This window comes from Muntiacus reevesi, chromosome 18 (genome assembly GCF_963930625.1).
Source record: "Muntiacus reevesi chromosome 18, mMunRee1.1, whole genome shotgun sequence".
Taxonomy (NCBI): Eukaryota; Metazoa; Chordata; class Mammalia; order Artiodactyla; family Cervidae; genus Muntiacus; species Muntiacus reevesi.
The window spans coordinates 12,894,674-12,910,441 of NC_089266.1; the positions used below are offsets into that span (position 1 = coordinate 12,894,674).

The window sequence follows — 15,768 nt, forward strand, 5'->3', positions numbered from 1 at the left end:
GGAGTACAATAAAACGAGGGCAGCCTGTAGTAGTCACGTCGGGCTGTCAGTAGTAAGGAGGCAGCTCTCTGCGTGTGCCGTCACAGCAGAGCACGGACGCCGTTTGCTGCCCGTGACGTGCTGCGTGTCTTGGAGAGCCTTCCTTATCTTTATGTGGAGTGTGACCTGTAGATCTCCCCCTCCTGGCCGTTGGCTTCTGTCTTTCGCTGTTATGAACGATGTGAAGTGAATATTCTTGTGTATCTTCTCACCTGTGTAGTTATATCTGAGTGAGTTAACAGAAGTGGAACTGCTGAACCAACGGGTGCTCGTTCTCAATTTCCTGGGCATTGCCACTTGCTGTCTCTAGAGGCGGTGCCAAGGTGCTGTCCCCAGCAGTGCTTCTGAGCGCTTCTAGATCCTTCCAGTGGCAGCTGTAAAACCCTGATTTTGGCAGTTTGCCAAAAACTTTGGACAAAACTTTTCTTTCTGTTTCCCATTGAATGATGCTGAATGTTTGAGCTGTATCTTTTCTATAAACTTTGGTGATTTTTCTCCTAGGTGAGGAGATCTTGTTTGTGATAGCAGTTGCAGATATTTTTTTGTTTTATGGTGTGTTCTCCCTGGCAGCATTTTTCTCCTTTGGTTGACTTTTCTGAATGTACCAATTTCTTCTTTTTTGGCTTCTGGGTTTTGAGTCATAATTAGAAAGGCGTGTCCCACTTGGAAATTACTTTTAGAAGTTCTCCTATGGTATTTTCAGATGTAGCTTTTATTTTTAAGGCGTAATTACACTTCATCAGCTGTCCTCATACGAAGCGTACAGTTCAGTGCGTGCTGGCAGCCTGCACACCTGGGTGACCAGCACTGCCACTGAGATGTGGAGAGCGCGGCTCTTTGGCCCCAGGCGCTGCTCTGCCCATCGCCGTAGCTCACTGATGCCTTTTGTAGAATGTCACACGAGACCTGGCTTCTTTCTCTCAGCACGGTGGTTTCAGAGGTCACACTGTGCGTGTGCTGGTAGCTTGTTCCTCTTTATTGCTGAGCTGTCTGAGTCTGCCACTGTTCTGCAGTTTATCTGTTAATCCTCCTGTTATAGACAGACATTTAGGTGGTCTTCTCTTTTGGGCTCTGATGAATGAAGCTGCTTGAAGTCTTTATTTATTTAGAAGTCTTTTTGTGGATTTATATTTTCATTTCTTTTAGATAAATACTTAAAGGGGATTTCTGTGTGTTTATAGGAAACTGCCAAACAGTTTTTGGAAGTAGTTATATCGCTTTACTTTCTCAGAAGCAATGTGTGAGTTCTTGTTCCTGCACATTCTCACCATCTCTGAATATTGTTTTTTCCAGCATGTTTATTGCCGGCTTTCCTGAGTACACACAACCAATGATAGAACACCTGGTTACCATGAAGATCAACCATTGGGATGGGTAGGTGTTGTGTTTTTGTGTTTGCCTGATTAATTTATCTGTCAAATAAGGATTCTTATGATTTCCCAAGGGAGAGATTAAATTGAGCTCGTAAGCCTTGAGTACGTTTTTTTGGTTATAGATTTCATATTTTTGAAGTAACTCTTGAGAAGTAATGTAAGTTCCACTCTTCACACCTGATGTGTTGGCTAATGGTCTACCTCCAGCTTTACTTCTGGAGACTTCAGTGACATCTGCTGGGTGTGTAAACATTCCCATGTCATGAGGGCTGTGGGATCCACTCACCCCTCTATGGCCACGGCCTCCCACCTCGCGTCTGCTGCGTTTGGCCGTTTCGCCGTCTCCTCCGTCCTTCCTGGAGCTAGGCAGTCCTCTCCTTTTTCCTGATTACGGGGCAGTTTCAAGGTGTCTTCGCATTTCCCAGCAGTTAAATGTGTCTGTCCAATGGGGAGGGCCTCATTGTGACCCAGAGCGGGTTATCAGTGCTGCTGTCAGCACCTCTGGGAAAACGGCTTATTTTCTCTTGGAAAGCTCTGTGTAGCTGCCGGCGCTCTGGCCGAGGTGTGTGTGTAAGTAGCTTCTTCAGGCTCTACATCTGGAATCCCAGCTTATAGTGGGTGTTGCTTGTAGTCAATAGGCCATTTAAAACCAAAATTGCAACTATGTCACCCATGGTGAGAGACTAAACTTTTTAGCTATTGAAATCTCCAGCTGTTGTTGAAATGTTTATTTCTTCTTTCAATTCTGTCTTTTTTCCTTCATGTATTTTGGGTGAGACTCTCTGGTTAGGTGCATATAGAGTTCTAATTTTTTTTGTATCTTCCAAATGTATTGACCCTTTATTGTTATGAAATGTCTCTTTTTGTTTCATGTTAGATTTCTTAAAGTGTAATTTGGTATTATTATAGCTTAAGGGTTGGCAAGCTTTTTCTTGTAAGGGCCAGAGAGTAATATTTTAGGTCATTGTCCCATGTACTTTATTGTTTTTTTTTCCTTTATAAAATCCTTTAAAAATGTGAAAACCATTCTAAGCTTGGGGCCTAACACAAAGAGGCCTGTCAGTCACCTTGCACCCCTGTCTGTCTGCAGGGGGATGGCAGTGGTCCCTCCTTTACATCCAGCCTGGCGACCGATGCGTTTTATTTGAGGGCTTTAGTCTTTTCACACCTGATGTGGTTATCCATGTTGTTTAATTTACACTTGTAGTTTTACTATGTGGTTTGTTTTTTTCCTCATTTTTTAAAGTGTTAATTTTATTTAAAACATTCTTTGTGGAAGTATTCTTTTTAATATAAGCTCTAAAAACCTGAAATTTCCAGGATTCATGAATGGAGGGGAAATTGCAGTCAGATTTGAAGGTCCTCATGATATTACCTGCTCAGATTTTTTTTTAATGTTAGAATTCATGGAACAAAATTATGCCTAATTTTTAAATGATTCTTCAGAGGCAGAGATACTTCTGCCTTTCTCTGTTTTTGGCCTGGATTATATCCATAAAGAGATATGAGCTAAAAATTGATAAACGGAGTCTCTTCAGTATCCTGTGAATACATGGTTTGTGGAAAATGGGGAGCTTTACAGAATTCTTTAGTGGTGTAAATGTACTTTCACTAGTGTAGGTATTCTGTCATACTTCTAATAGTATATACTTTTGAAAGGTATTATCCAGTGTTTTGGGTTTCTTTATAAACATTTTTTTATAAACAGCAATGTCTTACTATGTAGCACAGGAAACTATATTTAATATCCTGATGAACCATTATGGAAAATAATATGAAAAAGAATATATATGTATAACCGAGTCACTTTGCTATACAGCAGAAATCAACACAACATTGTAAATCAACTGTGCTTCAATAAAAAAAATAAACATTTTCTGATACTTGGACATACTCACCCCAAATACTTTATGTATCAAGATAAACATAATTAAAAATTTTTGACTTTGGTAAGATGCACATAATATTTATGTTAATGTCTTAATCATATTTAGCGTTCAGTTCAATAGCAACCAATCTCTAGAACCTTTTCATCTTGCAGAACTGAAACTCCATACCCATTAATCACTGACTCCCCCTCCCCTGGCAGCCCTGTTTGTCTCTATGGATCTGAATCTTCTAGGAATCTCCTGTGGAATCCTGCAAGATTTGTCCTTTGGTGACTAGCAGATTTCACTCAACATAATGTCCTCCAGGGTTCATCCATGCTGTAGCGTGTGTCAAAATCTCCTTCCTTTATAAGACCAAGTAGTCCATTCTATATACTTGCCACATTTTCTTTACCCATCATCCTTGGGTTGCTTGCACATCTCAGCTATTGTGAGTAACGCTGCTATGAATATGGATGTGTAAGTATCTCTTCCAGACCCTGCTCTCTGTTTTGGGAGTATATACCCAGAAGTGGGATCCATAGCATAGTTTTTCATAATGGTTGTACCATTTAACATTCCCAATACAAATGCACAAGGATTTCAGTTTGTGCAAATCCTCACCAGTACTTGTTACCTTCTGCTTTTTTCTAAAGTGTTGATCTTTATGGGTTACTTCGTTTTCTTTGTTGTTGTTGGGTTTAAGAGTTCTTTATATATTCTGGATGTTAGTCCCTTATCAGATACATGATTTGCAGATATTTTCTCCCATTCTGTAAGTTGCCTTTTCTCTCTTGATTTTTTGATACTTGCAAGTTTTAGATTTTAACACAGTCCAGTTTAACTATAATCAATTTATCTGTTATCAGTATATGTAGTTTGTCCTTTGCCTGTGCTTTTGGTGTTGAAAAACATTTTAGAAAAAGATCTAGAAAAGTTTAGATTTGGCAAGGAAAACATTGCCAAATATAATGTCATGAAGCTTTCTCCTTATGTTTTTTCCTAAGAGTTTTATAAATGAGATCTGGCATTTAGATGATAAATAATATTATTTTTAAATACAGAAAACTTATCTTCAGAGTGCACTGATTGAGAAGATCACTGCCAGGATGGGTCTGGGGGGGTGGCGTGCATGGATGCAGGCATCCACCTCACAAGTGACCCTCTGGGTTTGATCAGAACCCGTCTGGCCCCTGGCAGGCTTGGTTTTATTAACCAGTCTGGGGTCGTCCTTCTGTTCTATGTGTTGAGAACGTATCACCTGTGCCTTGATTGGAGATATTTGCACTGATGTGATGTGCACCTCCTGTTTCTTAGCTTGAGCCACTGGAACTCCCCTCATTCAGCCTACGATTTTCCCAGTGGTGTTTCCCAGGCTCCTGGTGCTCCTGTCCTCTGCACCCCTCGGGGCGCAGGAGCTTAGACCCACTTGGCCATCCAGCACCATGCAGATGGCGGCTGTGTCCTGACACAGGCTTGCATGTAGTGCCGCCTCTTGGTGAAGGCTCTCTCCCTCATTTACGAACAGAGGTTCTTATTTGCTGGTTTATTTGTGTTTGTTCTCATAGTGTTGACTAAGTGGCCAGGCGACAGCTCCCACACGCTGTCCCCTCGAGTAAAAGCCAGACTCCTCAGCCTGCAGGACTAACAGTGCTCTCTGCCCCGCCCCCAGGGCCATCAGGGAGCTGGCCGCCAAGGCGCTGCGGAACCTGGCGCATCGAGCGCCCGAGCACACCGCCCGCGACGGTAGGTGCTCCCCGCACGCCCTCACATGGTACATGTGTGCACACAGACACACACACACGCACCCAACAGAAGGCCCCGGAGGCCCCCTCGCTAATGTTAAGGCCTGAGAGTTTCTCTCTTGCTGGGAAGGGTGCGAGGAACTGGTCTGTGCTTTGTCGGGGACAGAACACAAACCAGGTGCCCCAGCCTCTGGGAGCGCAGGTGCTGTGAGCACTGAGGTGTGCGTGTCCCCGGGAGCCCCAGGGTTCATTCCCCTGCCATCCCAGCCAGAATGTACGGATCTGCTGTGCACCGCGTGTGTTTCAGGATGAGCCTTAAAACAACAAATGAAGCAGCTTATAATGTAGCATGCAGAACAGTGAGCTGCCTACCTAGGGCTTTGGGGGACTTGCTGACTTCCTGGGCTGGGCCTGAGTGCGCTCTACTCGATAACAAGACAGCCAGTCTGAGTTAATGACATGCCCTTATCGTTAAGAAAAGACCCTGTATTTGTTCCATCATGTCTTTTCTATTTGGAATCAATAGGCATCTGATTTCAGTTCAGGAAACAATACATAGGTTTCTCTGACTTGTACTTATTCCCACAGACATTAATTAGAGAAGTAACTGCTGTTGGATTACAGTTGTTCAGTTGGAGTTACTGATTTTACTCAGACACTCTAGGATTTTACATGAAGACTTGGGGCCTCTGAAGGTCCTCAGTGCCTTTTCAGCTTCGCCGTCTCTTAATTAAACTTCATGTCAGGAATCTCACCTGGTGTTTACTTTCCTTTGATGATGGTCCTGCTGCCTAAATGAAGGGGACACTTTCTTCCCAGCTCAGGAGTGCTGACTGCTCCAGGATTCTTAAACACTGGCCATTCCCAGCTGCCACACCTGAGCGCCCATGAGGGCCCCCTCCCAGCAAGGATGCTGTTGGCTTCCATGGCCTCTGCATGGCTGTGACCATGGTTTCCCTGGCTGGAGGGACAGAGCCTCTGTGGTTGTGACTTCTTGCCTGTACTCCCGGCCAGGCTGCAGGGACCCTGATCCTGCTTTCTGTCCCCAGAGCACAGGCTCCGAGGCTTTCTCTGCTCTGAGCGGCATAGAGGGAGCTCCTGCCTGAACCAACATGTGTTGGCTGTAGGGTTCTACAGCCTGGCCTCTGTCCTCCCTGCCCCCCCAGGGGTCCCTGAACAATAAGAAAGACCTGGAAAACAGTCTGTTCTCCTTCTTCCCTGCTGTCTGTCCTCACCCTGAGTCCCCACCCTGTGTCTGGGGCCCCGGAGATGTGCGCTGTTTGATCTTAAGTCACATTCGCCCTCCCTGTTCACGTGTCTGCTGATGGAGTTCAGCGTGTTAGAGGCCTTAGTTTCGCCCTGGCTGTAGGATGATGATAGAACTGAGCGGGTGCGTTCCTCCCCTGGACCCTGAACCCGCGTCTGACAGTCACCCACTGTGTGCTTGGCAGTGTTCCCGCGTCTGCTGTCGATGACACAGAGTCCAGACCTGCACACTCGGCATGGGGCCGTGCTCGCCTGCGCAGAGGTCGCCCGCAGCCTGCACACGCTGGCCACGCAGCAGGGCAGGTAGGAACCCTTCATGTGTACCCGTGGTGTGCTCCGTGCTCCTGACAGCACCTGTCCGTGGTCCCCTGTCCTCTCTAGGGGATCCCACCTCTCTGGGCTTCTCTTGTCACCTCGTTCTTTCTGAGATTTAAATAGATTGTAAAGCAAAGACACGTCTTCCAGAGTTGGTGTGGAGTAGCCTGTGTATTCAGTATCCTTTGCTCGTTATCCCTTACAATAATATAAAATACCGGAGGATATAAAAGTTTCAACCCGGGGTCTCTTCTCTTGGTGCAGTTGGTATAAATAACAACAGACGCAGTGTGGGGTGACTGAGATCGCCTGAATGTCGAGAATGTTTTGTGAAGCAGCTGCTCCATCTTCTTACTTTCTGACTGACTTTTCCTCACAGACACAGCTCACCACACACTGTGATGTCTGTCCCGTGGTTCCTGGATTCCGCCTTGAGAATATTGTATTATATAAAGTTGATTGCTGTCCCTTGAGGTGGTTCCCTGGGGGCACGATGATAGGGGATCTGAGTTGACCCTCCTTCTTTCCCCAGGGGTCCTGGGAATTTCAAGTCCCCTGCCCCAGACTCAAAACCATGGTCCTCAAATGTCGTGTTTGAATTCCTTCAGGCCCGTCTCGGACTTCCTGGATGAGAAGGCCATGCATGGTCTGAAGCAGATCCACCAGCAGGTCAGTGTGCAGCCGCCGGGGCCGCCCCTTAGGTGCCTGGGGGCCTCCTTGCCCCACGCCCTTCCCGCTCCTCAGCTCCAAGTGCAGCCTGGAGTCAGTCCTGGGGCTTTGGGCACGAACCCTGGGGCTGAGCTCAGGCTCTCCCGTGAGGCCAAGTGTGCCCCGCTGGACCGGCAGAGAATGCCCGCCTCTCCTGGCCGCCCTCCTCACTCAGGGCGTGCTTGCGGGATGGTGGGCAGGTGGTGGCTCACAGAAGGCCTTGCACCCCCAGCTTTACCGCCACAGGGGGAGCTCCACGTCTGCAGTCACACCCAGGGTTTGTGCACGCACTTCTCTGGGGAGGAGGTGTGTGTGTTTTTCTGGGTTTTGAGATTCACAAAGGCTTTTGTGATTCAAAATTGGTGAAGTTCGAGCTGTGGGTCTTAATGTTACAGGATAACATGAAAGTCACTTGAATGTTAAATGGCTTTACCATTTGTTGTTCTGGGTAGAGTTCTAAGGTTTTTCTTTGTGTGATAATTGACCATTTTGATGTCCTTCCCTCATCCTGTTGGTGCTGTTAGCTTTCATTTTCATTCTAGCAAAGTCTTCATCTGCTTAGGTGCATTTCTCACCTTTATAGGTTTATTTATGTATGTTTTTTGGCCGTGGTGGGTCGTCGTTGCTGCATGCGGGCTTTCTCATTCCAGTGAGCAGGGGCTACTCTTCATGGCGGTGCTCGAGCTTCTCGTTGTGGTGGCTTCTCTTGTTGCGGAGTGTGGGCTCCAGGGCGCTCGGGCCCCAGTATTCATGGCTCACAGGCTCTAGAGCTTGGTCGCGGTAATTGTGGCGCATGGGCTGAGTTACTCTGCCGCATGGGTGATCCCCGACCAGGGGTTTAACTCGTGTCCCTTGCATTGCAAGGCGGATTCTTGACCCCTGGACCACCAGGGAAGCCCTCGTTTCTCACCTGTAGAGTGGAGTCTGGTGCTCACTTGACACTGTGGAGCCAGGCTGACGCCATGTGGTGCTGTAGAAGCTTCAGAGTGGGGAGCACCCCCGTCCTCGCCTTCCTTTTTCTGTAGAGCCTGGATAATAGCGAACCTACCTGAGTTTCTGTGAGACCTGAAGAATGTGTTTGGAGAGCTGGGTGGAGTTTTTGGCACAGTGTGAGCTTTCAGTGAGTGAGGGCAGGGGCGGTAGCTAGTGGCGATGCTGTGAGGTGGTTCTCCGAGTTCCTCTCCAGGAGAGGGCCGTCAGGGTTAACTTTCTGCCTGAGGGGCTCTTAGGGGGCAGGTCCGGTATCCAGGCATCTCCCCCGCTGTCACCGGCTGGTGATCCTTTTCCTCCCTGCTCTGACCCTTGGTTTCCCTACAAGGCAAGGGAAGGAGGAATCTGGGCTGTCTTGAGGATCAAACGCAGTTGTGCACGGAGGGTCTTAGCGAGGGAGGGGCTGTTAGCGAGCTGCTACTGGAGAGTGGCGTGGAGTCCATCAGCCCCTCCTGGGAAACGCTTGCCTGTGCTTGTGTCTCTGTTTACCTTCTGATACTCGATGTTATATACCTGCCGTGTTATATTTTTAAATCCTAGTAATTCAGATGACTAATTTTCAATTCTTTATTTTTAGCTTTACGATCGTCAGTTATACAGGTAAGATTTACATACCTGAAGTTTTATGTTTTTTGAAGAAAATATCGGGCCCCTCGTCACGGGCATCTCCTGAGTGGTCCTTGCTGAGTCATCTGTGTGTTGTATTTGAGTGAGTAAAGAGCCGTGAAAGTCCTGGTTGGGTTCTGAGCTTCACAGGCAACATGACGGGAAGCTCCCTCGTTTGACTGTGGAGTCTGACAGGCTTGTGGCTGTGGACAGACCACCCGCAGAACCGGCACTGCCTGGATCTGCCTTTTGCCCTTTGCAGCAGGTCCCCTCTGCCCTGGTGGCTGTGGTCTGCCCTGTGAATGTCACGTGGATAGAACTGTACTGTGCAGTCTTGGCGTCTGGCCTTTCTCACCGAGAGCGCTGTTGCTGAGATTCACAGTGTGGTTGGCATACAGTGCTGTGTTCTCTCGTGGAGCTGTTGGTGGTCAGCGACCTGTGCGCTTGGTATCTTCTTGCCAGGCGGTGGGCATCTTCCAGCCTTTGAGGATAAAACTTGTGTGAATATTGACATCCCAGTCTTGGTGTGGACGTGTGTTTCTGTTTTTCTTGGGTGAATACCTGTGTCAGGACCCTCTATGGTCAGTGTGGAGATGGGACAAGGTTCCTGGGCTCTTTGGTGGTATCTGTTTCCTATTTATTGGTCCTTCCCTTAGCGGCATCCTGCAGGTGATAAACTCTGCTGAGCGATTCTCCTGCTGGGTGGGTGGAGCCTGGTGTGGACCTGGACCTGTGGGTGTGGCTCTGCTACTTCTTGGGTGGAGGCCTGGAGGGAGTTCCCTTGGGCGCTCTTGGCTGTTCCACCAATGCTGCCTGCCTGCTTTTCATCTGTTTTAAGAGAAAGAAAGGAATGACTCATTTCCTCATACATGTTCACTTGTTCATATGTGTTCACTTGTTCCTGATGAAGTGGCCCGAACTCCGCTGGACTAACCATGGATGAGCAGGGAGTGAGCTGCGTGCTGAGTGAACTGAGGAGTGAACTGCTGGCCAGCCTGGGGCCATTGTGCTTTTGTCGTGTGTGGCTTTCTTTGGAGCTGAAGGCTTCTGATGATATCGTTAGCATCTTGCAAATTCCAAATGCACGTCTGCTCATTGCCTTTAAGTGTTCTTTTCTAGTGATAAATCCCAAAAGTAAATAGAAAATAAACCCCTTCCTTGAGGCCAGTGTAGGGAGATGATGCACGTGGCGTCTGGTGTAGCAAGGACTCTGAGTGGGACGGGCCTGGTGCCTCAGCAGTGTTTGTGCCCCAAGTGTGACTCCCACACAGACCACAGAAGGGAGGTCACGTGCCCCGCAGGACCAAACTGTGGGGGCTTGAATCCGAGAGTCCAGTCCTGACCTGTGAGATCTAGCTTAACCCCCCTATTTCTTTTGACTATTTCCTTATTGTGAGTTTGGGAGTCCCTGAGACCACTCGCAGGCTCAGGGACTGCCTGGCAGAAGGACTCAGCACTCAGCATGGCTCTTGATGCTGTGAAGAAAATGAAAGTGAAAGTTACTCGGTCGTGTCTGACTCTGCAACCCCATGGACTATACAGTCCATGGAATTCTCCAGGCCAGAATACTGGAGTGGGTAACCTTTCCCTTCTCCAGGGAATCTTCCCAACCCAGGAATTGAACCCAGGTTTCCAGCATTGCAGGCAGATTCTTTACCAACTGAGCTCTTGATGCTGTGGTTGTGGCTTATTGCCGCAAAAGTGTTCATTCAAATCGGCAGCATCAAAGGCCCAGAGGACAGAGTCCACAGTAGACCAGGTGCAGCTTCCTGGCTGGGTCCTGTCCCCGTGGAGTCGCACCGAATCCTCCTCCTGGCTACTCTGACACACACACAGCTGTTGCCACCCAGGGAGACCACGCCCCAGCCTTGGCATCCAGGGTTTCCACTGGGTTGAGCTGATTCTCTGTGATGAGGCCCCACCACAGATGGCACTCCCAGTGTTGACCTCCCACAGGGCCCCTGGCCCAGGTAAATGGAAGATTGTGCCCGGCAGAGCCTTCTTGGGGCTTGGAGGTGACCTCCATAGCTGGGACAAAGCTCCAGACCCTTCTTGGCCCTGACCTCCAGGAAGCAGCCTCGCCTGTGGAAGTAAATCCTCTCTCCTGGAAGGGACCCCTTAGGTCAGTCTGGTGCTAGAGCCTTGGGTCCCACGTGACCTGCAGATCCCTCTTACACTGGCAAAGGACACAGGGCTGGAGTGTCTCCCAGGCTCTGACAAGCTGACAGGGCAGCCCCGTGACACCCGGGGTGGTCAGTGCTGACTGGCTGTGGGGGGCGTGTGCCGGGAGGACCGCCATGTGCAGTGGGAGCTCTGAGCGCTCGCTGTGTCCGGCAGGTTGGAAGGGTAGGGGAAGGAGGGTGAGGACTGGCCAGCTGCATGGCGCTCCTGACTGGGTCCCCAGGCTCTGAAACCTGGCAGGCGCTTCCCGTCGGCGGGCCTGGAGCTCTCTGGGGAGCCCGCGTTGAATTTCCTCTGACACTTGAGTGCGTGGGGGCTTCATTGCTTGTGATGGCCGTGTCCCAGTCCCTCCTGCAGGAGTGGTGACAGGCCATCCCTTGCAGGACGAAAGTCTTAAAGAAATGTGAACTGTGGGGAAATGGAAACGGCAGGTCATGTGGTTGAGGGAGCTGGATCTTGATCTTGGAGGGAAATGAGAGTTGCACGTGGGGTTTGTACCAGCCCTCTCTTCTGGTCCCCTGGGGGGTGTGCTCCTGCCCTTCTGTGAGTGAAGAAGTTGGCCCTTGGGAGGCCGCCTGCTGTCCTGGGAGCCATGGCCTTGAGGCCTTGGCAGTGCTGCGTCCCCCTGGTCTCTTTAGGGCCCCCCTTGCTTTCTCAGCGATCAGAGTGACACTGGGAACTCCGTTCTCTTGGGCGAACTGTGCTCAGAAATCTTCCTGGGGGAGGACGTAGCAAGGGCTGATTTTCCTTAGCCCCGAACATTTTATCTTGAATTTGGGGTCTAGCTAAAATTAAGAGAATCTTGCAGTGAATACCTGTTCACCCTTCCCCCACCTCAGTCAGTTATTCATAACATCTTGACGGATTGTTTTCTTTCTCTTTGTATACGTGTATTATTTGTTTTCTTTAGTAAGTTGTGGGCCTGTTGCTTCCTCTTTAAAACTTGAGAAAGCATCAGGGAAGAGCAGGGACTTTCTCCTGTGTGGCCACCATCGTCTCCACCGCACCCAGGAGGCTCCGTGTGACCCCTGTGACCTGTCCGCGGAGCTCCTCCAGGTTGTCTTCAAGTGCTCTCCGTAGCCGCCTCTCCCCCTTGAACTAGGACCTGCGCGAGTTGTTGTGCTGTGCTGGGTGTTTCTCAGTCAGCTCCCTTTTTGCTCTCCACGACCCAGCCTCTCTCCAGGCCAGGCGTGTTGTGGAGCAGTGCACGTTCCGGGTTCCGGGCTGGTCCCTGCGGGACTGGATCCGGCTTGCCCATGGCGTGGCTGGTGCGGACCCTTGTGCTGCCCGTCAAGTCGGTGTGGTTGCCCCCTGGTGGAGACACTGAGTTGACCCCTGGGTTTAGGGATGACCTCCAGAAGGTCAGACGTGCTGGTGAGAGGGATGCACCCCCTTGCAGCTAGTGACTGGCCTGAGGGGTGGTTTCAAGACCCACGGTTCCTGGTTTCCAGCGCCTGCCTTGCCTGAGTCAGCCATCACCCTGCGGCCTGCCAGTGGGTGCCTGGCTGATTCCCTCATTCTTTCCATGTGCATTTTCTGGAACTTGTATGGAAAGAACAGTGTCCCTCCCTACTCCCACCCTACTGTTTGCTTTTTGATGTATCACCATAGACTGCACCGACCGCCCCCCACACACACCATGTTGTAATTCAGTAACATCCTTGTTATTCCTTCTGTGACTTAAACTGCTCCGTACTTGGCCCACCAGAGGCTGCTTAAATGGACCCCTTTGTCATTTTTACGTGATTCGCTTGTCTTTGAGCAAGGTCTCTTTAAACCTCTTTGCTTTTATTACTTTGGTTTCTGTTCCCATCATCATTGATTGCATTTGGTCCTGTCTGTGTCTTGCTGTGACTCAGTCTCTCTCCTCCCCTCCTGGGACACGTGCATGAGCTGAGAGCTGTTCTGCTGACCCTGCATGTGTATCCCGTCCTCTTGGGGGGCTGCTGGGTCTTTGCGGGTTGCTTTCTTGGAGTCGTGGGGGGTGTTCTGAATTCCCGGTGGGGTGCTGGGCTCCATGCTATTTTTGTCGCTGGGCGCCAGCTGCGCTGGCCAGTGGTGTTCGGTTGGTGGGCTCAGTTGGATCCTTTCACAGCCAGCTCTGGAGGCTCGGTAGGGCCGAAACAAGTGGGCTGGCCCCTCAGGTGGTCCTTGCGAGGGGTCTCCGGGTGTCGTGTGCCTGAGGAGGCCAGTGCTCTGGCTGAGGGGGCTCCTCCCTGCCTGTGTGGACCCCACAAGTGCCCTGCCATCTTCTTAGGAGTGCTTCTCTTCCTTCAGGCTCAGGTGGTCTCTCTTCTCGAACGTGCAGCTCAGGGTCAGCGCTGGGTGTGTGCTGCTCCGCAGCCCCTCAGGTTCCGGCCGCCTTGGCCTCCCCACCTCCCATCTGTGGGGGCTTCCCTGCTGGGCCTTGGGCCTGGCTGCTCCTTCCCTCCTCCCACGACCTCTGGGTTTTTGTCCAATTTTCCACTTGTTTGAGGCAGGAGGTCAAACTCGAATCCTGCTCCTCTGCCTGGGTCAGAAGCCACTGTCTCACAGCTTTCCTGCCTTCTCCCAGAGTGTTTCTCGAACTCGCGTCCCCCAGTTCCCCACTGTCAGCGTCCCATGTCAGTCGGGGTCCGGCGGACGGCACCTTTCCCCGGTCCTGCCAGGTGATGATATCTTCCTGGTGCTTTAAGTCCATATAGTTCTTACAAAGTAAGAGCTGAACAGTGTTTGGAATTTGTTACATGTGATTCTGTGATATAATTCACACCAGGGATTAGTTTCCAGTGAAAACTGAAAATCATCTCATAAGCGATCACAGAACATATTTTCATTTCTTTTCATAAAAAGTAGTTCACATGGCCAACAATGAATGCAACTATTTAATGTTGGGATACTTTTTGGAGCCTAAAGTTACACCTGTTACTTAGTGAAGATATTTATGTTGTTTTGTATAACGAGAGTTTTAACTTTGAATGTTTTCTTTAATTTTCAGGGGTCTGGGAGGAGAGCTCATGAGACAAGCAGGTAGGTCTGAGACAGAGGCTGCAGGTTATGGGTCAGGGTCCTTTCTTCCCACCACTGAGGGAAAACAAAAGTCCCAAGGGTATTTATTGTTTTCAACCCTGTAAAGTTCCCTGACGGGTTCTTTTGCAGTGACAAACGGCTGGGCCGTTTTCTGGTCAGAATTACCATGGCAGTGCACCTGGCCTGCATGTCGTAACTCCAGGGCTGCCCACTCAGCCCACTGCTTCTCCTGTGTGTGTTCACTCCAGGCTCTTAATTTTCAGCTTCTGTGGGTTTTGATAAATTTTAGTAGCCACGGGGCTGGGAGCGGTTGAGGTGGGATGGATGAGTAGAGGTAAGATGCGTCTACCATGAAGGGGTGATAAAGTTAGGAATGTGAACGTTGCCATCTTTCCCTCTTCAATATGATCTTTAAATGTAAATGTAGAGCAAGAAACAGTGTTTAAAGGTTATGTTTAAATGTTTGCAGGGAACTCAAAAGTTGCCAACACAATAATATTTGGATTTCCTGAAGCTTTTCCAGCTAAACCTACCAGAAAACCCAGGACTCAGTGTTTATCAGGCGCCAGATCGGTCCTGGCTCCATGCTGGGCTCGGGTGGAGGGGAGGGGAGGGCTAGTGGCGGGGGTTGGAGGAGTGTCAGTTCCTCCAGTCCTTAGAACTGCTCTGTTCAAAGCAGAAGGGCATTTCTTAGGAGCAGCTGAATAGATTGGTAAAACAGAAAAGAGAATCAGAAGTTTCAAACATACGTGGGATTTCACGTGTGACAAAGCAGGTATGTGTTTCCAACCTCGCTGAAGAGGGCAGTTGATACAGTGGTTGATGATGTCCCAAGGAGCCACATGGAAGAAAACAAAATTGTGTCCCCACTGCACACATACACGAAACTAAATTTCTAATTAAGAGATACTTAACTGATTAATTTCTGATTAAACTTAAGTATAAAAGATACATTTTTAAAACTTCAAAGAAATTTTAGGAGATATCAGAGGATCATGTTGGTCCCTAAAAAACTTCCTACCCAGGAAGTTTTCGGCCTCGCCTGGTTGCTGGGGAGATGCTGGTTAGCTCCACGAGGAGGACGCGTCTCCTCGATCGTATTGGCTCCGTCAGCGCTGGGTGGCCCTCTGCCGATGGAGAGCCTGCTCTGGCGTGTGTGTTGTTACAGCATTTTCAGGCTGCCAAGGGCAGTGTCTCTTAGGATTAAAGATGTGCAGTCTTCTGTCCTGCGGGGCCACTCCTAGGACTTTGCACCCCAAAAACGTGTAGGAGTGACAGGCATCCTGCCGGACAGACGGGCACTCTGTGTGCTGACAGGATGTGTGTGGCCACCTTGTCTGGCGTGACAGAAGCTGGGAGGAGAGCTGAGCCCGGCAGGAAATATTGGATTAACAGTTTCATAACCACACTGTGGGATGTTGCCCGTCTGCTAAAGAGCATGGGCTCTCCCACGGTCAGTTATGTTGTTCGAGAAGAAAAGCAGTTTGGTGGCTGGAGCCGTGGGGGGCCTGTGCGCGTCCTGACTCGCTGGGACGCCGCTCCTCCGGCCCCCGGGCCCCCTCGCGCTGGCCGGCCACTTTTGTGCTGAGGACGGTGGGAGTCAGGAGCGTGAGGAGGCGGGATGGTGTCAGCGTCGGGAGCCTTCTGCGCTCACAGAGACTGCGGAGC

General features: G+C 49.7%; 1 protein-coding gene across 1 annotated transcript in view; it reads left to right on the top strand.

The window, feature by feature from the left end:
* Window positions 1-15,768, top strand: part of TBCD (tubulin folding cofactor D) — a 145,033-nt gene that overhangs the window by 104,716 nt on the left and 24,549 nt on the right. The window contains exons 18-23 of the mRNA XM_065911174.1: window positions 1,333-1,413; window positions 4,953-5,026; window positions 6,477-6,594; window positions 7,215-7,275; window positions 8,882-8,904; window positions 14,069-14,100. Coding sequence (XP_065767246.1) covers window positions 1,333-1,413; window positions 4,953-5,026; window positions 6,477-6,594; window positions 7,215-7,275; window positions 8,882-8,904; window positions 14,069-14,100 — 389 coding nt within the window. The remainder of the gene's footprint in view (window positions 1-1,332; window positions 1,414-4,952; window positions 5,027-6,476; window positions 6,595-7,214; window positions 7,276-8,881; window positions 8,905-14,068; window positions 14,101-15,768) is intronic.